Source organism: Mesocricetus auratus, unplaced genomic scaffold (assembly GCF_017639785.1).
Source record: "Mesocricetus auratus isolate SY011 unplaced genomic scaffold, BCM_Maur_2.0 Super-Scaffold_100008, whole genome shotgun sequence".
Taxonomy (NCBI): Eukaryota; Metazoa; Chordata; class Mammalia; order Rodentia; family Cricetidae; genus Mesocricetus; species Mesocricetus auratus.
The window spans coordinates 61405433-61428716 of record NW_024429192.1 but is presented as its reverse complement, the minus strand read 5'-3'; the positions used below and the strand labels follow the sequence as shown (position 1 = coordinate 61428716).

Sequence of the window (23284 nt, the reverse complement as noted above, 5' to 3'; positions counted from 1 at the left end):
CTGGAGCTAGGTTGTGTTGATGGCTGAACATTCTGCAACTATACTAAAAACAATGAATTGCTTATTTTAAAACGTGAGTTTTATAGTACGCAAATCATATCTCAACTTTAAAATGTGGATTCTGTTGGTGCCCATATTGGGGAATTTTAAGAATAAATAGAACCTTAATGATCATGATCACACCCTCCCTACCGCACTTTTCTGATGAAAAGACCAAATGCTTGTTTTTTCATCAGAGAAAAGCACACTGCATAAGTAACATGCCTTTGCCCACAGAGTAAAGGAAGATCATCACAGTGCTGGGGCTTCGCACATTAGAGTTGTTCCTTCTCAAACTCCTAAAGAACTGGGCCCCACTCACACACACACAACACATCGACTGGGGGCACTTACCTCCACAGCAAGGGACACAACAAAGTTGGAGCTGATCATGACAAGAATGTAGACTCTCCACAGGACAGGAGTACAGAGCAGCTGGCAGAAGATGACAAATGACAGTCTTAGAGCACACAGGCTAGAAAAGTTTCCATGCTCACATTGGTCATTTGTATAAGCTATAAATCACAGTGGGAACACACACACACACACACACACACACACACACACACACACACACACACACACATGAATGATAGCTCAGGGGTTAAGAGCACTGTGTTCTTTCAGAGGCTGAAGAGTTCAGTTCCTAACACCCACATTAGATGGCTCACAACTACCTGTCACCCAAGCTCCAGGTGAACTGACACCTGATTCTGGCCTTCATGAGACCCTCATGTATTTGCACAAATTCACATCCAGAAATTAAATAAATCTAGAATATAAATGGCATATGTATATAGTACATATGGCATACATACACTTTTACATACATATATACATGTTATAAGTGTGGAAAACAGATGCTCAATCATTTGAGGATTGTGATTGTTGTTTTTCTTCTTTTCTTTCTCTCTTAGTTTCTTTCTTTTATCTAAAATTTCTACATTTTCTAATTTTGATCACATTGCAATGAAAATAAACAGCAGTAAGCCCTTTTTATCGACTTGCTTTTTGTTGTTTTGAAGAGGGAGTGCAGGAATGTGATTTTATTCCCAGGCATCCCTGAGGACACTGTGTGGAACCTCCACCGTGGACAGTATGGCCTTCTGTACTCTAGTGCAATATTTCTCTTTATTCAAGTCTTGCTCTGGAGTACTAGGTCAGGGCTGTTTTCTATAGACTGTGCCTATGGCTTCATAGTCTATGCCCTTACAAGGATACTTGCCAAAGGAGCACATGGAGCTGAAATCAAGCTCTTTCCACACTTCCTTTGTCTTCTTCCAACCCACCTTCAGGCACAGTTCCTGATACATACTGTGAGAATGAACTAATAGATGGGTGGATGGGTGGGTGGGTGGGTGGATGGGTGGGTGGGTGGGTGGGTGGATGGATGGATGGATGGATGGATGGATGGATGGATGGGTAGATGAGTGGGTGAGTGGATGGGTAGATGGATGGGTGGGTGGGTGGGTGGATCCATGAGTACATGGATAAGTCAAGTAAACTCTTCTGTGTATTACATGTATTATACAATGCCTCATATGCTTATGGGAGTAAAAGCAGAGCTGATGCAATCCTATGTAGAACAATGTTCTTAAAATTACTATTTTAAATCCACTGTAAGAATTTACTCCTGGAATATAGTTATACATGACTGATAAAACATGCACATGGTTCTTTTACTGTGTCTTTGTAGGGACAACTTTAGAAACAGTTACATGTTAATATGGGACTGAATATAAGTTATGATACATACACAATCTATACCATGAAATATAATGCGTATGTATATTATCAAAATATTGTGTTATCACTGAAAGTAATGGAGAAGGTTCATGTGATAGTATGACACAATTACCAAAATATAATTGGCAATATCAAAGAAATTGTTTTATCAAAGAAATAAGGTACAGGACTGTGCATGTGGTTGTAGCAACCATGAAAATGTTCCACTCAACTCTCCCGCTGATGGGAAGGTAAATACACACAGCTATGAAAATGTTCCACTCAGATCTCCCGCTGTTGGGAAGATAAATATTGGCTACCTAAAATGCTATATTCAAAATTTACCACAACTTGCACTCCAATGCTGTCCTTCCCTTGGGCTACTTAAGGCCAGCAAATGAGGACAACATGGATTCTCATGAGGCTCACTCCTGTATGATGTCCTTCTGGACAGTGTTGACTTAATCCTTAAGTCACTGTAGACGGAGACTTTCCTCAAGGAGCCCTCTTCCTTCCCTTCTGTACTTCACTGGCTTTGATTTTCATTGTAGTGTGATGCCTCCCCTCTCCTTCCCTGGTTTTCACCCTTTTCTCCCACAGATACCTTCTACAATGAAATTCTTGCATAACACATCCCACATTGATGTCAACATCTCAGAATACTGACAAAAGGAATAGTTTGCTACCACTGTGTAAAAATGTGGGAGAAGATTCATACACATAAGAAATACATGTACTTCTCTGCATATGTAGAAAATAAAGTGTGAAAATAAGTTTAAAAAAACTTGATACCATGCATTGCTTCCCAGAGGGAAGCTGGGTGGAGAGGGATATTTTACCATATCTTTTAAAAAAATTAAACCATGTGAATGTATTCCTTATTTTTAAAAATTTTCTAGGTTGTGAAACAATATGATTCAATTCATAATAAACTTCACAAATTTGAAGTTTGCAAAGCCCATTTACAATGCATGAATTGTAAAAGATGGAAGGATATTCCACATTTTCTAAAACCGACCCATATTTATTTTTGGTTGTAAGCCTAGCCTTTAACGGTTGAGCCATCTCTCCCGTCCCAGACCCATGTTTATGTGATAAGGAGATTTGGTTTTAAACTGCACGATGCCTCTTTCAGTATCCTTTGCAGCCCCACTGTCATGGACACCACACAGCTCTCACCAAGTAAAAACATTCACTCCTTTACTATTACAGAGTGCCAGCCTGTCTGTAAGAGTCCTATGTGTGTGTGTGTGTGTGTGTGTGTGTGTGTGTGTGTGTGTGTGTGTGTGTGTGTGTGTCCTTTTCCTAGCTTGAGTAGGTAAGTTTATGGTATCTCGTAGGATTTCAAACTTGTCTCAGTTACATTTTGTTTAATGTAAGAGAGAGCTTGAGATAGAGGAGAAAGCCTCTTTGAAAGCCCCTTTCAGATGTAAGTATGACAATACAGAGAAGCATGAGTTTTCAAAGTTAAGTACAGATTTGAGAATTAACCTAAAGACAGTTGCAGGCAAAATTTCTTTAAACAGCATTTGAAAAGAGAAAATATATAAGTAGATTTTTACCAGGCTTACAGGGAATTTTGTTTTCAATGAAAAATTGTTGAATACTTTTTTGAAGGCTGTTGTTAGTCTCAGATTCAACATTTGATGGAATTTTATTTCATGATTAGCTTCAGTAAAAACCAGATATAATTCAGTGTTCTTTTAAACTCTGCCAGTTCCAGAGTGCACAACCAGTGTCAGGAGTCCGTGTCAGTGCCAACAGTGACCTGCTTTCAGAAGCCAGTGACGAAAATACATGACACCATAATTCCAGAGAAGATACTTACGTCCAAACTCCTATACAATTCTGGAATATCCGCAAATAGAATGAAAAGACATATGCCCATCTGTAAAATCAGTACAAGGACAAATATATCTGAGGAAACAAGAACACAAGCTATCATTTTGAGAAGTCATTGGAAGCACTATTGACTGATGTATTCTAGGTTAATGCTGATACTTCCTTGACTTCCGCATCCAAATACAGCATAACGAATGAAAGCACACATATCCATGCAATGGGTCTCACCTCCATAATTTCTATGCATGTCCTTCATGGGGGATCTTTTTATATGTATGCTATGTTTCAATTAGTATAGGTGATAAATGCATAGACTACCTATGGTAATGCCCTTCTGTGGGGGCTTTGAAGACATTGAAGCAGCTGGCTTTAATAGAAGGCATCTGCCTCCAATCTACTTCTGGAAAACCAGGAATGCCATAAACACATAAAGTTTTGAATTGTGATTATATAAAGATAAACATTCAACCACTTCTTCATCCCAATAAGGAAAAAGATAATTTTCATATGAGGATATTGATCCTTCAACTTGTGCTCCTGAATTTTTACAATTAGATGGTCAGGTACCAATATACAAATATGTGTCTCAGAAACTAGATAGGATACCCACTTCTCCTAAACAACCTCTGTGCCCCCAAACTACCCCAGTTAAGAGTGTTCCCAAGGCTGAATGATGAGATTACTCCGGGCTGGACCTACTCCCAGGCTGCCATCACACAATGTTGTCCCAACTGAAGGCTGTGACCCTTTCCGTGTCCCTGGGATGAATCCTGACAGACACTGACAAGTAAAGATTGATCTCTGTGTTGATCTTCCCGACTTAGACTGATCCCAAGAGAAATTGCCTAAAGACAACTTCCGGTGGAGCACTGGAATGAAAAGAGAAAGCTGCTCTTTGATGGGAAGGGAGAGGCAGGGGAATGAGGCCACAGTGTTTGATGGGAAGGGAGAGACAGGGGAATGAGGCCACAGTGTTTTGCCAAGGTCTGGAGTGGAAGTGAGGAGACTCTAGCTGAGACTCAGCTGCGGAGTTGGTTCCGGGGTGACCTGAGCAGGTCTGTTCTAATGGTCAGAGATGGTCAAGTCATTGTCCCTCTGCTTCCATGCAGTGATACTCACAGTTCGTGTAGGTGGGCTGCCTAAATGGTTTTCCTTTAGAGAACACAAGGGCCACGACGATACAGTTGATTGTTCCCAAAAACCATATAGTAGTATTCTCAAAACTCGCAAAGGTACTGTTACTTCTGGTTTTTTCGGGAACATTTGGAGACATGTTCATGGCTGAGATGCTCTCATTTCTTATTGTGCAGACACTACAAAGGAAACCAGAAGAGTCAATGGGGTCCTCAGAATACATTTGCATATGCAGGTCACTGTGGTAACAGTGTCTGCAGCAGACATCCAGTATTTGAGTTGTTCCCATTGTGGTAGAGAAGATACAAAAATAAAGGAAAAATAAGGGCAGACAGGTGTATAATTTTGTATGTTTGAATGGGAATATAGGTATATCCATGTATATTAAAGGAGGGTGAGTAAATTGTGATTCTTCCCTTTGTAGTACATAGGGTGAAATATATTTTATCATTGAACAGGAACAGTTTTGAAAAGAAAAGATTGTGAACATTTCATTAGACATGGTTTAAGCTGTGCTCCTTAATCTGGGACAAACCAGGAAAGTTATATAATATTTAGGCACTCTTGTTATTAAACATAGCCAAAGGTGTGTGACAAAAAGACAGGGGCCTTGGGTAGTATTTATCCCTGGCATACAAATGGACTTTGGCTGCCCATCCCACAATGAAGGATGCTCTCTCAGCCAGGACTCTTGGGGGAGGGCCTAGGCCCTGCCCTGGATGAAATGACAGTCACTGGAGATCTCACCTTCCCTGGGGATCAAAGTGGAGATTGGGTGGGGAGCTGGGGTACCTGGTGGGGAGGGCAGGGGAGGAGGGGAGGGAGAGGGAGCTGTGATTGACATGTGAAACAAGATTGTTTCTAACTTAAATAAAAATAAAAATAAATACAAAGAGACAGACAGTTGTTGAAAATTTTCCCAAAAGATTTAAAGGAACTGAAACCCTTGGTAGGTGAAGATCCATTTGTCATATGATGTTTCACAGAAATTAGACTTCAAGGAGCTGGGTTTGAGACCACACTGATACCTGTGCAACTCCATAAGGTACCAGGGCTGCTTCTGCACGAGGATGAAGCCCACGATGTGCATGGCCAGACTGAGAAGGATGTTGAGGATAACTGAGAGCAGCAGAGGTGGGGAGATCAGCCGCCCTGCAGGCCTGAAAGGTACCAGCTTGGGGTTGGCACCATTAAGATTCACTACAAAATAAATCCAAGATTAACACGTGTGAGAGCAGGAAAATGTTGCATTCTTAATGATAAGAGTGGTATGATTAATGCACCTGTCAACCCTTAATCTGAGAAGCTTCTATTTGCAGCAGATGGTGATTAACAGAGAGACCTGTAACTCATCAAAGCAGAGAAAATGAGACTGTGGAGTGCTCAGTCCTAAACGGGACACCTGTATCACAGCCCATTCTCCCCAAACCCTGGGATCTTTGCAAAAGGGGGGCCAGAAAGAGTGTGCAAGGAAGAGGAGTCCAGGGCTACATTGAAACAGGGTCTCCCGGACACAGAGGGCCACCGCTCATGTGAACTCACAGCAGGTGTAACAGCATGCACAAGATCTGTGCAAGTGCAAGCCAGACAAATCCCAGCTCCAAATGGGAGCTGGGTGTAAAGGCCCGCCCCTAGTTGAGGAGCTCTTGGCAACTGAAAGCTGCTGGGAGGCAGAGAGTCGGTTTTCTTAAGAGTGTATCCCCAACTAAGGCAACCACGCTCCAATGAAAGGCCACACATGCAAGAATATTTGTGCGGCACAATTAAAGGAAAAAAGTTGTGTGTGTGGGGGGATGAATCTGGGAGGAGTTTGATTTAAAAAATCACTGGGGTTGGAGAGGTGGCTCAGAAATTACAAGCACTGGATGCTCTTCCAGAGGATCTGAGTTCAGTTCTCAACACTGGCATGGTGGCTCACAACCATGTATAACTCCAGTTCCAGGGGGTTCAATGCCCTTTTCTGGCCTCTGCAGGCACACACAAGGTACACAGATGTGCATGCAGGCAAGACAATGATACACATACAAATAAGTAAATAAATAAATAAACATGATACAAAAATTGTTAAAGAACTAATACTTTGGAAAAAAAGAGAATGATATAACTTCTCTGGCCCAAGCATCTAAAGAAATAGACATCTTCAAACACATAATAAACTCTGGAGAACAAAACAGTTAATGGTTCCAAATTCAAGTCATGAGGGAGTTTTAAAAGAGCAGACAGAGAACAGTCACAAGGTGCCCCAATTTTTTGGCTTACTAAGTAGGTAAAGACTATTAAATATTAAGAAAGATAGCATGCATCGTTTTGTGAATTTTTGTAGGAATGTGAATTGAGACAAAATTAAGTGCCACAAAGAAATAAATACAAAAATGGAAATACAAAATTTTCACTTTGAGAAATTTATCCTAATCAAAGCAATTAAAATTTCAGAACAATGTTCATCATGGCATCATCAATATCAAGCACAGTCTATAACACAATCACTGTGAAGAAATGCTTCCCAGTGTTTAATGCATCAAGAAAATGGAGAAGACATACAGAAAGCTCCCATCTCTCCAGGGAAACATTGAAAAATACACAAAACCATCCAACCCAACCTTTGCCAGAACTCTGGAAAACATCCAAAGGTTTGTGGCAACAAAGCAGGGAGTGAATTAAGAGCAGGGGGAAGCCTAATTTAAAATGGTAAGGATCTTACACTCTTTCAAAGTGTCTTATGTCCATTCATTCACCATTTATTTCTTTGTGTGTGTGTGTGTTTGTTTGTATGCCCACAAGCAAGCACCGTGTGTGCGTGTGTGTGTGTGTGTGTGTGTGTGTGTGTGTGTGTGTGTGTGTAAACTAGGAGATAACTTAAAAGTGCTCATTTTCTTCTTTATACCATGTGGATGCAGTGATGGAACTCAGGTTGTCAGGTTTGACTGCAAGTGCCCTTACCCACTGAGCCACCTCACTAATATTACAGGAGAGTTTTGCCACATTTCTGCATGTGCCTTCCCCACTCCTTCATCAGCTCGGGATCAGTCTTGAACATGGTCCCCTGCATTCCCTGAGATGGTCTCTGGTCTCCAGTCAGAGAGGTAGCACAGTAGACTTTACCCACAGGTTCATGTGCAGGTCTGTTGTGATGTATCTGGCAACTGAAATGATTCCAGATTCTCATCTCCATTTCACCTAATGTGGGACCCCTAGTAGGGAATTCATTCAGGGCAAAAACAAACCAGCTTCAGTGCTTGTAAATACTATAAGGTTAACACCTCAAAATTGGTCTCCACAAAAAATAAAAGATGTAATAATATAGCCCATTGAAAGCTTGGGGAACCTTGGAAAAATTAGAGCATTTCAAAAGCATTTGTGTATGCTTTGGGTTAAAAAGCTAGACACATACTCGATGTTTGGTCCACACTTACAAACCTAAAGCTCATGACTGCATTGTCTCTAGACTGCGTGTGGGTCTGTCACGTGCTGAGTACACATACCAGCAAGAAACAATCTGCAAAATCTAAGAAAGCTGGTCTGCTCATTTATTTTTTAACTGCTGGAGTTCAAGGATGTCTCTGTCAAAAAATAAGAAACAGAGATCGGTGGCTACTCATTACAGTGATATGACTTTGCAAATGTAATTTGGGGAACTCAGTAATAAACTGATGACTATAGCTTTCAACCAATAGCAAAATGACTACCCAACCTAGAAAAGCAGGTTAATCTTATACCAAAGTTACTATATACACATTAATGCTCAGAACAAAATGAGCTGAAAGAAATCACACACATGAAGTTTCATATGCAAAGACTTTTTAATAGCTGCTATGAATATTCTTAAAAACTAAATGAAGGGGCTGGAGATGGTTCGGTGGTTAGGCTGTCCTTCCGAAGGACCCAAGTTCAATACCCAGCACCCTCATTGTGGCTCACAACCACATGTAACCCCAGTTCAGGGGACCAGATGCCCTCTTCTGGCTTCTGAAGGCACTGCACACACATGGTGCACAGATGTTTATGCAGGCAGCATCCACATACATAAGATAAAAACACATGAAAGCATTGTTACTTTATAAAGAACTAAATTATTTTAACAACATGAAAAAACTAAGGAAAGTAGTAGTGAAATGAAATGAGATTGTAACTATAGACATTATTAAAAGAAGCCAAAAGACATAATGTCATAGGAAAATACAATAAATGATGTTAAAAGAGTTATTAGTAAGTGGCTAGTTTGATGTGGAAGAGCACTTGCTGTTAAAATAAGATGACTTGGGTTCAAATCCTTAGCACTCATGTATAGCTGAGCACAGCTATGTATGCACTGGGAGGAAGAGACAAGGAGTCACAGGGCCTGACCTAGTCAAAACAGTAAACTTCAGTGTACACACCCTGTCTCAGAGAGTGAAGAAGACGGTAACAGAGAAAGACTCACGATTCTTCAAGTTGAGGTCATCCTGGGCTGCTTATCAAAACCTTAGCTCATGGATGGTTCAGAAGGTAAAGTGACTTGATTAACTCAGAAAACCTGAGTTCAATTCCCACATGGTGAATGGAAAACACTGATTCTCACAAGCTGTCCTTTGACTTCTGCATGTGTACCATGGTGCGCACGTGTACACACACAGATACATACACACACACACACACACACACACACACACACACAAACAGATACACACAGAGAGAGACACACACATACACACAAACACACATTCTCTCTCTAAATACTATGTAATTTTAATTTTTAAGGTCAAAAGACTGTATGTATAATAGGAGAAACAGTCTTATAGGGCAAGTCAAGACTATGGTAGGACAGGATGAATTTCTATATGTGTATGTAACTACAATAAGTAAGGAAGAGGTCATGACTGATGACTGAGGAGCCAGCATGGGACTGATCCAGACATCCCTCCCACCACGGAACCTGGGTGACAGAGAGGAGGCATTGGAGACAGAGAGTAGAGCGTAGAGCAGTATTTATTCCTGGCATACAGATGGACTCTGGGAACCCATACCATGTGCAGGGATGCTCTCTGAGCCTGGACACATGGGGAAAAACCTAGGCCCTCCCCCAGGATGATGTGACAGACTCTGAAAATCCCTCATGGAAGCGCTTTTGGTGTTTCCTCCAAACACTCAAATATGCAGTAGCCATATGATACACAAATTCCATTTTATTGCTTATAGAACTGAAAAAAATCTAACATGTTCTTTATGAAGATGAAGAAAATCCTCTAGATGTTCACTAAACAGCTGAGAACAAACACAGAATAGATGGCAGATGTTTCCAAAGAACCACGAAGAGCTTCGGGGGAAGAAAAGCCAGACTATTTGGCGCTGTTCTGAATGGCAGATCTGGGAAGTGTGAAAATGCAGAGAGAGAGAGAGAGAGCGGTGGTTCCATGTGAAGGAAAGGTCTGCTGTCTGTAGAGACTGTCCAAAAGTACTCTTTCATAAGATCCAGCAAGCGCTAATAAGTTGTTGTCTGTGTCAGTCATTGCTGGAGGTGCTGGTAACACAGCAGCAACCAAAACAAACAGGGTCCTGGTCTCAAACAACACACACTCAAAGAGGGGGGGGTGCAGGCAAAAAATACCAGTCAAAATAAAGATAAAGTCATAACGTTGAATTATGGACAAGTAATGTGAAAAATAAAGCAGGTTCATATGGCAAAGAATAATTGACTTGGTCACTACTTAAAGGTAGCGATATTTTAGCTGAGACACAAATAATGAAGAAAAGTCAAAGTCGTGTGAAGCACAAATGGAGAGTATGCTGTTCAAAGGGCAGGGAAAAGGCAAAGATGCTGTGGTGGCGATTTGACAACACCCAAAAGCAGAGCCACCATCCTAAAAGGCACAAGTAGGAGTTAATACGATCAAAGGTGGTGATGACATAGGCAGGACCCCGTCACATAAGATTTGCATTCATGGGATGGAAAGTTGCTAAAGACTTTTGTTTGCATTTTATTTACCATTATTATTGTAGTGGGAGGGCATGTGCCACTGCGTGAGTGTGATCTGAGGAAAATTCCATGGAGTAGTTTCATTCTCTCTTTCCCCTTTCATGTGGATGCTGGGAACACAAGTCTCTAGGCTTACATGGAAAGCATCCCTATCTGCTGACCAGTCTTGCCAGATCCCACTGGATCATTTTTAAGTAGGAGAGAATCATAATATTTACATTTTTAACAAAAACTCTTAGCATTGTGTAAAAGAAACAACTGAAGACAGCTTGCATAGAAATGCTATAGGACAACCTGTAACTGCATGTAATTTCTTTAAAGGGCAAATGAGGTTGGCAACAAGAGTGAAAGCCAGATCACTTAAAAAGGCAATGCTGGCCTCATCCACAATGTGGAATATTATTTTAACTATGTAAAGATGTGTTGTATTTGTTTATGCTGTGAAATATTGCTTTAACTGTGTAAAGTTGTGTTACTTTTGTTCATGCTGCCTTTGTTTAATGAGGTAAGGATGTGTACTTCATTGCATAAAGATGTGTTGCACCTGTTTACCTTGCCTGCCTAAGGCACCTGATTGGTCTACTAAAGAGCTGAATGGCCACAGGTGAGCAGAGAAAGGACAGGCGGGGCTGGCAGGCAGAGACAATAAATAGGAGGCGAAATCTAGGCCCAAGAGGAGGAACAAAAAACGGAGGAAGAAGGAAGGGTGAAGGAGACACTCAGGGCAACCACCAGCCAGCAGGCATGAGAAGAAGTGAAAGTAAGATATCAGAAGGAAAGAGAAGTAAAAAGCTCCTATGCAAAAGGTAGATAAAGAGAAAGAGGTTAATTTAAGTTAAAAGAGCTGGCCAGAAAGGAGCCTAAACTAGGCTGAGCAGTCAAAACTAATACTAAGTCTCCTTGTTATGATTTGGGAGCTTGCTGGTGGCCTAAAAGAAAAAGCCTGGTACAGCCCACTCAACAAAGGAGGTGACAGTGGTAGGAAGGGAATCAGGATGTACTTGGAGGCAGATCTTATTGGGACGGTCTTAGGCAATGTTCTGTTGCTGTGAAGAGACGCCAGGACCATGGCAGCTCTTATAAAGGAAAGCACTTAATTGGGTTGGCTTGCAGTTTCAGAGGTTTAGTCCATTATTCTCATGGCGGGAGCATGTTAGCATACAGGCCAACATGGAATTGGAGAGGAAGCCGGAAGAGAATGATACTGGGCCTGACTTAGGCTTTTGAAACCCCCCAAGACCACCACCAGTGATACAATTCCTCTAACGGGGCCACATCTAATCTCTCTATTAGTGCCACTCCCTAATGACCAAGCACCCAAATATACAAGCCTATGGGGTTCATTCTTATTCAAACCACTGTAGAGATGTCATATGTATTATACATACAGGGCGGAAAATAAAACAGAATGACTATAGGTCTTTAACTTGAACAAGTAAGGAGGTAGCAATGCTGTCTCATAGACCGCCCAAAGGCCTGGAGCTTTAAGCAGCACAAACAAGCTACTGGGTAAGTTCACATAATTAGGTCTGGCAGAACTGAGAGCTTGGCTGGAGTATGTTATGTGTGGGCCCTATTAAATATGCAAAGCTGGGTGCTTCATTCCAAAGCTCCAGATAATCATCTCGTCTGCAGACATAAACTGGGGATTCATCACACACAGATGACTTTAAAGTCATGTGACCGATTGACAGCCCTTCAATCGAAAGTGCAGACTGAAGACAAGATGCCCTAAGAACAAGGTTCACAGAGGGTTGTTGTTGTTGTTTTAAAGGAAAGGCATGGAAGCTGTGTCGCTTAGGTGACAGACGGATTCAACAGAGTGTGGTATCACTAAAGGGAAAAGAAGGAAACCTTCGGAGGAAAGAGCAGCGTGGCGCTGAGAGTCCAGTGCTCAGGGAGAAGTGGCTATTGCTGTCGACAGCAGGACGGCAAGGGGCACTTCGCGGCGGCAAGCAGTGGGCAGCTGGTGAAGCGGAGTTAGCAGTTGCTCCACCTGAGCATGTTATTCCTGAGTATGATTTTAGAGTGGATTGCCACGAGAACTGTTAAGGTCATGGAAGAAAACGCATGAGAGCAGGGTCGCAGCATTGTAAAAAGAGTCAACGGAGCATCCGTACCTTTGTAGTGAGTCAGTCACATGCACCCTCCCAGACACTGGTACCTGGGATGCCTCGTAAGGGGTGGGTATCACTGTTGAACTTGCAAATGAAAGTGGGCAGTGGAATTGAAACTTTGTGTTCTCATGAAACTCTGCAAGCAGATGTTCAAAGCAGTTTTGCTCTTAAACTGTCAAAACTTAAAAGCACCAAGATGCCCTTCAGTAGGTAAATGGAGACATAAACTGTGGCCCAGAGACCACAGAATGTCATCCAGTCTGTGAAAGATGTGAACGTCAAGCTATGCAAGGTGTGTGGAAACCTTGAATATACAGCATTACTGTAAAAAGGAGGCTGATCTGGAAGGCCTACTGACTACATAATTCCACCTGCAGAAGTTTCTGGAAAAGTGTAGAGACAGTTAAAAGACTACAGTGGCTGTCAGTAACTTTGGAGACAGGAGAACAAATAGAGCATAAAACATTTGAGGGTAAGCATTCTGTCTGGTAGTACAATGATAGGTATCTGTCTCCCGATATACGTCCATACTCAGAGCTCAAGACTAAGTAAAGCCCAACCATGAGCTTTGGAGGGATCATAATATCTTGATGGATGGAAGGCAATCATAGTTAAGTTGCCTCTCTTGGGGAAGGGGTGAGGCTGACAATAGGGACAGCTGTGTACACTCGGGGGAAAGGAACAAACTTGTCTCAACTTTGCTGCAAGCCTAAAATAGCTTGAAAAATGCATTCATGAATTGAAATTTTCCCCCCATGTAGGAGACAATCCACATACTCATTAGAAAGGTGGAAAGTAGGAGTCCTACAATGGCAGAATTGCCCCTAAGTGCCACTTTCCATGCTGAGCGGCTACAATTTGGAGGTCAGAAAGAGCAAAGCCATTCAGCTCTACAAGTGGAGCGCATTTCAGCTACACCTACACCTAAAAGCAAACTGAAGTCAGCTCCTATTTCCAAGATGCTTTTTCACTCTAATTGGTTGGGGTCCATTTATAGAAGCTCCCTATTTTGTGGAAAAGGCACCAGGCTAGTTTTTCCCTTTGTTAATGCTTTCTTTTAATGGAAGTGAGCATTCTGTGGCCCCACCCCTGCCTCCAGGACTAAGCCATACATTCCTGCTGCTGCCTTCTTCCTGACAGACAAACCTTCCAAGGGGTGGAGGGAAGGAAGTGGGGGAAGCAACTCCAGGAAGAAAGTTGTAAAGTTCTTACTTGTTACGCCAATAAGAGTTGTGATGGCCAGATCCTGGAATAGAAACTGGTAATTTGAAAGGCTATTTGTCTCCTGGAAACAAAAAAGAAAGCAGATTTTTAAAAAAGGAATTGCATTAATTGTCTCCCAACAACTTTAATTTTTCAAGCAGCTTACTGGGAACATGGCATCGTCTCTGGCCTATTTGGGTCAGTGAGTGGTAGTGGAGGGGGCAGAGGCTCCCCAGTCTGTGAGACCCTCTCACTCCAGGAGACCCTCCTGTGTGTGCATCCCAGGTGGGGTCCCCTGCATCAGTGCTACCTGGTGTTGCTGGGGACACCTGCCAGATCCTTCTCTTCCCTTCTCTGCTGACTAGCAGACAAAATGTGGATGTGGTCCAGTGCAATAAACCATGTGTCCCCAGTAGTCATATGTACCAGCTGTTTGATGGCCTTACGCAGTTTTCACTCAGGGAAAGTTAGAGTGACTGAATTCACAACGTGTGCCTTGGGCACTGTTAGGTGAGATGCTACATGCTCTTAATGAATTGTCTCACTATTCTCTTGCAAAAAAGTTGCCAAGCCTCTGAGTTCAGGAATGCTACTTCCCTGATCTCAGAGGAGTGGAAAGGAGATCATAGTATGCCATACTGAATTATACTTTTGAAGTTAATACACTATTCCAAAATAATAAATAAGGCATTCTGAAACAGGATCAAATTCCTAAAAGCAGCTTAACCTCTAGATTCCTCATCTGAAAACCTATCTGAAAGCAATGAGACCAAGACCTAGGGGAAAGCAGACCCAAAGTGAAGAGGAGCCTGCATGAGACATCTGCTGGAGTGGTCCACTTCCTTGGAATTACTATGGAGAATGAGCACACAGACTGAATTCACAAACAATACTGATGTCCCTTCCCCTTTTATACCTGTCAAATAATAAGAGCCACCACATGATACACATACTTTTATATTGGAACTTGGTGATTTTCAGATCTGTGTATTTAGGAGTAAGAGCTATACTAGCTTATTTACCCTTGAAAGTCAATTATTGAGTTTTTGTGAATGTTAAACTCTAGTAGTTAAACAATTAAATGGAGCAAACATACCACTAAATTAACTGTAGTAAATTGAAGGTGGGGTATATGCAAAGCTTAGTACTGCCTATTTATTTTCCATTTTTTCTATTATATATGCTCCCGGGGTATTTATAGCTCCCGTGTCTGGGTGGTACCTAAGTGTCTGCTGCTATTGTATGTTTTCCCCCACTCACATTCAGGTATACCAAGTGGGTAGCTTGATATTTACACCCCTGAAATTGTAAAGCATCAATATTTAGGGAAGCCTGCTGGGATGACTAATGTTGGTTTTCAACTTGACATACCTAAGAAAGGGAACCTCAACTGAAGAATTACCTCCATCTTATTAGCCTGTGGACCTGCTATAGTGGGGTGTTTTCTTGATTGTCAATTGATAGATGTGGGCTATGCCACCCCCAGGCAGATGGGAGTAAGCTATATAAGTAAAGTAGCTGAGCAAGGCAGGGGAAGCAAGCCGGTAAGCAGTGCTCCTCCACTGGTTTCTGCTTCACACTCCTCCATTCAGTGATGGACAGTAACATATAAGCCAAACAAAACCTTTCCTCCCATAAGTTGCTATTTGTTCATATTTTATCATGGTAACAGAGAATGAAGCTCGAACACCTCCAGTTATTAAGCACTACTTTGGTATTAGACTCCACGCAGGCAAAAGTGTCAGTGAGAATAAACATGAAATTCAATTCTGTTCTTCAGTTACCACTTGATGACCTGCCTCTATTATCAGAAAGTCACAGCTTTCTCCTTCATGTCTGTCTAGTCCTGATTTATTTGTGAACTCTTGAGGACGCTTCTAGAAGGCCCCTTGATGCACCAACATCCTATTTTCATTGAGTGAACAAGTACTTGCTTTAGTTCTCACTAAACAAGGCTTAGTCCCAGGTCATACCCAGTAGAGCAGCAGAACACCAACATACTGAATCATGCTGTACAGGGCCATGTACTTAAACATGCAAAAGGACGTAACGAGAGCAGCACGGCCTTCCCTGTGTAAGAAAAGGAATGAAAAGGGGTGAGGAAAATGGTGGAAAGAAATTGGGTGTTATTCTGTGCTTTTTTATCTAGGCTTAGAACAACAAAACAGATAAGAAGCCAGACATCTGTTTATATGATAGCTCATCTCAAAGCCTGGACATCCTTGATCCAGGGAGAGCTAAATGGCTGGCTGTTCAGGAAAGAGCAGTTCTGGGACAGTGTCTATAGCCTTGATCTGGCAATGGGCTGGTTTACAGTTGCTTTCATCCATTATGCATGAAATTGCTTCAACTCCTGAACTCGGAGCCAGGAGACCTGGGAGCCAGTTTCAGAACTCATAGACACATGCTAATGTGATTTGGAAAGTCATTCCTCCATCTCAGTTTCTGCATCTGTGAACTAAGGAAAATAAATAAGGTCTGGGAGCATTTTCAAGCAGGTGCTTCAGGAATTTGGCAAACATTTGATCCAAACTTCACCTCGGAAATTCTAACTTTTCCTAAAACTGACCTAAAAATTATGTGCACACTCGAATTACCAGTGCAACAAATTTAAATAGACTGGGCACAATGGACATGCTTCTTTGTGCTGTTGTTGAAAAAAATAACACATTTGAGCAAAAAGCATGGGATTTACCATTTCCTCCTATTTCATATGGGGGTGGCAACGGACTTTAATTTACTCATGATTGGTGTAATAACTTCCTATGAGTTCAAGGCCTGATCCACACACTAGATCCTACTGCTGTCATTAGCTCTGCCCAAGAGGTAATTTTCCATTTCTTACCTCATAAAGTGAGGTTTTCCCAGAAAACCTCATCTCCTCAAGACAGTCTAAAGCAGACAATTTTCTCCACCCGCATTACGACCTTCTCTATTACCCCATTTTTTAATAGCAAACTTACAGAGGGATCGCTGTAAGTTGTCTTTGCTGATTGCCCTGAAATCCTGCCACTAAGTTCCCATTCAACAAACCCTACTCAAGTGCATGGAGTGATATCTTAAATAAAGGAAGCTATCTAAATTATTACACTAATATGGCAGAAAAAGTATAATAGTAGATAACACATATCATCTCTAGCCCTCTGTGGTCTCTGAGCACAGGCATAGCAGTCATGTTCTCTGACTCTTGGTTTCTTTATTTACAAAAATACTAGTCATATCTCCATCTGCAGGCTATTTTTCTAAGTATAATAGATTATCAAATACATTTTAAATTATAAACACGTGCTAGATGTGATGACAAAGATCGGCCACAATGCTGTTTCTATCATCCGAGCCAAATATACCAGCATTACAAGCCATAGGACTAAGGCATATTCAGTGGGAGCACCAAAGAGTAATAGAGAATTTTAAAACTGGAGATGAGAAGGGTACCTCAAGGAAACACAAGGAGCCAAGAAGGAAGGAAGCCAAACAGGTTTTCCCAAAGGACAAAGCATCTAAATTAGTAATTGCTAATACAATTCAAAGCAGTGACAACCCTTTAAAAAACCATCCAACCATTGGCTTTTACTGGAAATGGCACTGCTCTCTGGATCCCCATGTTATTTATAACTCCTTTGAAGTCCACTAGGCAGGAGAATGTATTTTTACAGAAAGCACCTCTCAGCACGTAGCTCTCCCACTTCCCCCAAAATAGTGTTATCTGCACCCAAAACTCAAAAGAGAGAACAAGGTGGGGATAAGTGACTACTTACTTGATGAGATGAGGCACACATTCAATGTTGGGAGTTTTGGACGTGAAAGGAGAGGCCACTGAGGCCTCCTGCTCTGACAAAGAGATGCCCACATGAGCCATTTTCAAGGCCTGAAAGCAGAATCAGTTTATTGTCCATGTACACACACCTCCAGAGAAGGTCACAGGGTAACCTGTGATCCCCAATCGGAATCCCTGTCTGCCACCTAAGAAGGAGGTGGCCCTAGGGAAGGGGTCACTAGGACAAGTACACAAGAAAGAGGGAACTCCAAACCAAGCTCTACCTTACTTAGCATACAGAAACCACTGAATGTTTTGTGGCTTTGATCAAAACCTTCCTAAGTCCTTAGTGTTGGTTTAATGTAGCCATGAAAATAATATCCATCCCAAGTATTTTTGAGAAATTATGGCCACACTGGCAGCTACTTACCCCACAGTCATTGGCTCCATCACCACACATTCCCACAAAGTAGCTAAAAGAGAAGCAAGAATTGTGGAGTAGATCAAAAGTTAGTTTGTTCATAAGGTTAGTTCCTCTAGTTTAAAAAAAAAGTATCCATCACAGAAGTAGAAAATAACATCATGAATGAGATAACCCAGAAAGACAACTAGTCTATGTGATATTGATATGGTGCACCAGGAGGTTTCATTAGCAGGAAATAAGTTGTCCAAGGGATTAACACTGGACACTCATTTCATCTGTAAATGGAGACCCCTGGTGTTGAAGTGTCCTAATGATGTGATAGAATAGTTTCTTTAACAAGTGAATGTTTTAATATTGAGGGATTTGTTGAGCCTCTCTGTGTTATAATTGGGATGACCTTATCAGAATAAAGTCTAAAATCTTGCTTATTCAGTGGTTGGGCTCAGCTCATCTTCACTGTCTCGTTTCCCACCATACCCTTTCATGGCCCTATGTTCTCCTACCGCAGTTCTCAACTTCAAGTGTAATAGTAACTGGTGTGGGGAGTTTTGTAAAAACTCTGTGTTCCAGCCCCATATGAACAATCAAGTCAGTAGCATTGGGAAGTGTGGAACTGTACCACTACTTTTTCTACATTTCTTCCAGTGACAGTGATCTGCCCAGGGTAATAACCACTGCCTGAACCCAACTACCAAGTTCCCTGGGCCTCATCCACCCCCATGACTGTCACGTTTCCATCCCTTCATCACAGGCAAAGAACCTACTCCAATTTCTGAAATTCTTCCACTAGACTTGACTTTTGCCCTGGAGACATTCTTGCGAAGATGGTCCCATTGATCAGTATCTGAGGTGAAGAAAGGGGAAAACTGTAATCATGGCAAGTCACACACAAAACAGTTGAAAATAGAATATTAGCTGATAATGTCCATGAATAGGAAAAAAGTTTGTTCCCAAGGAAATACTTTTATCTCTTATTATCATTGTTATTCATATTATTAAGATGGACATTGAGACTTTTGTTATCAACTAAATTCAATGAAAACAAAATATAATTATTTATAAAAATAATGTCCTATGCAATTTAACCAAGCTGCATGGTGAATATGACTCTGAAAAGTCTTGCACTTCATGGAAAATTGAAGAAATGGAATCTGAACAATTGCAACGGAAATAGAGAGAAATAGAGCCCCAGGAGAAGGCAAGAGCACAACGGCTTCGCAAAAAATTGTTGCCAGCTAGCAGAAAACCACCAGGTGACAAGACAGAGACCACCTGTGCTCTAATCATGTCTGTGGACTTGACCAATTATGAAGATTAGCTGGCATCCCAAACTTAATGAGCCCTGGAACGTGAATCATTTAAAGGGGGATATCCTGCACTGGTTCCCTTCTCCACCCTTTAAATTTTTCTGTATGACATCAATGTGTTCCTTGTTCTCTGCAGCTGTGAACTCAGCGCAGTGTTCAAAGTCTATTTGTTTACAGTTGAGTTATTTGCCCCTATTATAAATTTATTCTTTGTAAAAACTTTAAATTTATTCTTTGTAAAAGAACTTTAAGTTTGGCCCCTTCCGAACAGTAGTCATCTACCACAAACATAATGGCACTCTCCTGCCCTTGCCTGGATTTCTGCCCCACTGCTGGGTTCCTACTAAACTATTAACTGCCCTAGCCATGACAACATGGTGAGAGCTATCCAAAGTCAATCATCCATGCTGCCATTTTAGTCCTAGGGCTGGTATAAAGTTGACTCCTCATGTTTGAAATTTTCAAATCTAATAGGAAATAGCAGTAACTTTGCAGAAACATTTCCCTCTCTTGTGATGTGTAAAACTAACTAGCTGTATTTTTCTTTATTTTATTTACTTGTATATTTATTTTGGTTTGGTTTATTTTTTCTGTGTAGTGCTGGCTGTCCTGGAATTCACTCTGTAGACCAGGTTGACCTCAAAATCAGAGACCCACCTGCCTCTGCCTCCCAAGTGCTGCACCACCACCACGCTCTAGTTTAATTTTATATATTTCAGATTTTGAAAATATCTGGGATGGTGCTATGTAAGTGACATATTCATCATCCTCACAGAAATGTCATTGCTTCCTTGAAACTGACCTTTGGCAACAAGCTGCTGAAATGTTGACTTATAACATGAAAGGATTTTCCACTTAGTGCAAAATGGTAAGTCCCTTCTCTGCCATTATCTGGGACTTCTTCTCTGATGTTGATGTAGGTGTCCTGCAAAGTAAGGTGTAAACGTCTTATGTTCTCTCAATTGCTCAAGTGGTTAGGACCACAAGCATATCTGACAGAAAGGACTGAAGTTTCACCAGGATCTCTCTCTCTCTCCTGTCTCTGTCTCTGTCTCTGTCTCTGTCTCTGTCTCTGTCTCTCTCTCTCTCTCTCTCTCTCTCTCTCTCCATGGTTTCTCTGTGTGTCTATCCTAGAACTCACTCTGTAGACTAGGCTGGCCTCAAATACACAGAGATCCGCCTGCCTCTGCCTCCCAAGTGCAGGGATTAAAACTGTGCACCACCACCACCCGGCCAGGGTCTCTCTTTAAAAGTCTCACTCCACTCTGATCCCTCAGAGAACCACTGCCTCTTTGCTGGACTGATCTTCACACTCCACAGCCACTGGTGGCTAAGAGAATTGCACTTACTCATGTCCTATTCTCTCATCTTGATGTGATCTCTGCGAGTCCCAGAGATGAGTGCACTTCACACATTTGGAGTGTCAAATACAAAAGCCCTACAACTTAACAACTCTATCCTTGTAGTGAGAACTTGTTGGATTTTTTCAACAGAATTAATATTTCTCCATAAGGACACAGCAGAAATAGAATACTGACAAGACTGCAGACAAATGAATGTTTTTCTACCCTGAAGACATAGTCTGATTATCCAGTGCACACAACAGGTCAAGCCAAGGTACTAAGTCCCCTTTGAACCCAGTGGGTAGCTAACAGGCAAGAGGACATGTGGGGAGTTAAACTAACTGCTCTGCTTACTTATTCTTTCTAATAAAAGGGCAAAAGTTTTTTTAAGAGTAAAAGAATTATTACTTTCAGAAGTCAAGAAAACCTGTATCTTAGAATATTATAGGAAGAATGTGGAAAACTGGCATAATTGGGTTCATATTTGCAGAAGTTTATGAACTTGGAGTTGTCTTAAAAACTTGTGCTAGCCACAGTTATTACGACCACTGTGTGGCAGGTCAGTTCATACAACAGAATTGCTGTATTCAGGCGTACCTGATTCCCAAATGGAATATATTTCTTCTCTTCAACTAATTTCCAAGAAATAGATGCTGATGAAGAACCAGTGGCTTCATTTGCCTCAACAAGAATGACTTTCTGGCCCTCAGAAACCATCCCAGACTTTCTGGCCACTGTTATTGCAGTCTGCAGATTGTCACCTAGAATAAAGAAAGAGCATCCAAAGATGATGAAGAGACCACACCAGTACACACAGGACTAGGAGAGCTAGGCTAAGGGTTTGTTTCTTGCATTAGGCATGAAAGTAATTACTAAGGTCTTTCCCACCCTGAACTGGGATTCCATAACCCCTTTTTCTGGTTCTGGCTCTTGATCATCATGTTATTTCATAACTAAACAGCATGTTTTTGTCAGCAAGTAGGAAGGAAAACCTACATGAAAAATTTATTCCTACTAATTGTGACAATCTTTATAAAAGTGTAGGAAATCTTTTGGTTTAATATTATATCTGGTGGCTTCTCTTCCGATTGGGATAGAGTAAGTCCAGTACCACCTATCTCTCCCATTGATTACAACTGAAAGCTAAACAAAAACCACAAAAGCAATTACCCAAGGGCTTTGGAAAGTAAACAAAAGCAGGCAGACTGCAGAAGGAAATCAGACTTGGAGAAGCAAACTAAAAAGGGGTGGAATTCTCAGTATTTGCCTCTTTCCTCTAATGTGTCTGACTTGAAAATATATTCTAGTATGTATGTATGTATGTATGTATGTATGTATGTTTTATATTATTCTATTATATATGTGTATGTATATGTATCCTAGTGTGTATGTATGTATGTATGTATGTATGTATCTTAGCATGTATGTATACGAGTGTATATCCTGATCTGTTCAGGCAGCTAAGCTACAACCAAAAGAAACCCAGTCTTTCTGGCTAAAGTAGCCAAGAAAAAAGGGCCCTTGGATGTTGTAGACTATCAAGAAAACCCTGTAAAGACAAAAGTTGCAGAAGTGAACTAATTCAGTGTGAAATGTCTAAGTTCCAAATTCTATGCAGAGTGGGTCACAGGTGGAGCAGACCAATAGAAGGAAAACATAAATTCCAAGAACTGAACTATGAGATGTCCCACCCTATTTTCTAGAGCAATGCCTGACCACTTGAGAGAGGCAGATAAAAATAGCAAAAGGCTTTTAAAAAGCTAATACTGAAACTATTACTTACAACAGGTAAGAGGCACAATATTCCACACAAGGTATTAGCAGGTTCAAAAATCTTATAACTAAATTTAAGACATTGGTTATACTCAGTAACGACAACAAACCTGGTCAATTGTCAATGTTACAAAATCAGTACCAACACTGCCAATCCTTGACTGACTCATTGTTGAAATGATCAGATAATGGTCTTAAGAAGCTATTAGCCTGGCTTAGTGATACACACCTTTAATCCCAGTACTTGGGAGGCAGAGGCAAATAGATCTCTGATTTCAAGACCAGCCTGGTCTATAGAGTGAATTCCAGGACAGCTGGGGCTATACACAGAAACCCTGTCTTGATAATCAGAAGGATGAGGAGAATGAAGGGGGAGGAGGAGGAGGAGGAAGGAGGAGGAGGAGAGGAGGAGGAGGAGGAGGAGGAGGAGGAGGAGGAGGAGGAGGAGGAGGAGGAGGAGAAGAAGAAGAAGAAGAAGAAGAAGAAGAAGAAGAAGAAGAAGAAGAAGAAGAAGAAGAAGAAGAAGAAGAAGAAGAAGAAGAAGAAGAAGTTAACGATGAGCTCTATGAACTCTAGGCATGAAACCCTCACGGATGTGGCAAGAGAGAAGAGACTCCACAAATTCATCCTCTGATCACCACACATGCACTATAGCACATACAAAGTA

General features: G+C 41.4%; 1 protein-coding gene across 2 annotated transcripts in view; it reads right to left on the bottom strand.

Annotated features, from left to right (window-relative positions):
- Atp13a4 (ATPase 13A4) overlaps positions 1-23284 on the bottom strand; it is a 136177-nt gene that overhangs the window by 5745 nt on the left and 107148 nt on the right. For both annotated transcript variants that reach the window (XM_040750999.1, XM_040750998.1), the window contains exons 19-29: positions 21442-21605; positions 20304-20426; positions 18959-19038; positions 18201-18243; positions 17772-17881; positions 15987-16083; positions 14023-14095; positions 5769-5940; positions 4726-4919; positions 3593-3681; positions 394-474 (exon numbers count right to left, since the gene is read on the bottom strand). In XM_040750999.1, the coding sequence (XP_040606933.1) occupies positions 394-474; positions 3593-3681; positions 4726-4919; positions 5769-5940; positions 14023-14095; positions 15987-16083; positions 17772-17881; positions 18201-18243; positions 18959-19038; positions 20304-20426; positions 21442-21605 (1226 nt within the window). The remainder of the gene's footprint in view (positions 1-393; positions 475-3592; positions 3682-4725; positions 4920-5768; positions 5941-14022; positions 14096-15986; positions 16084-17771; positions 17882-18200; positions 18244-18958; positions 19039-20303; positions 20427-21441; positions 21606-23284) is intronic.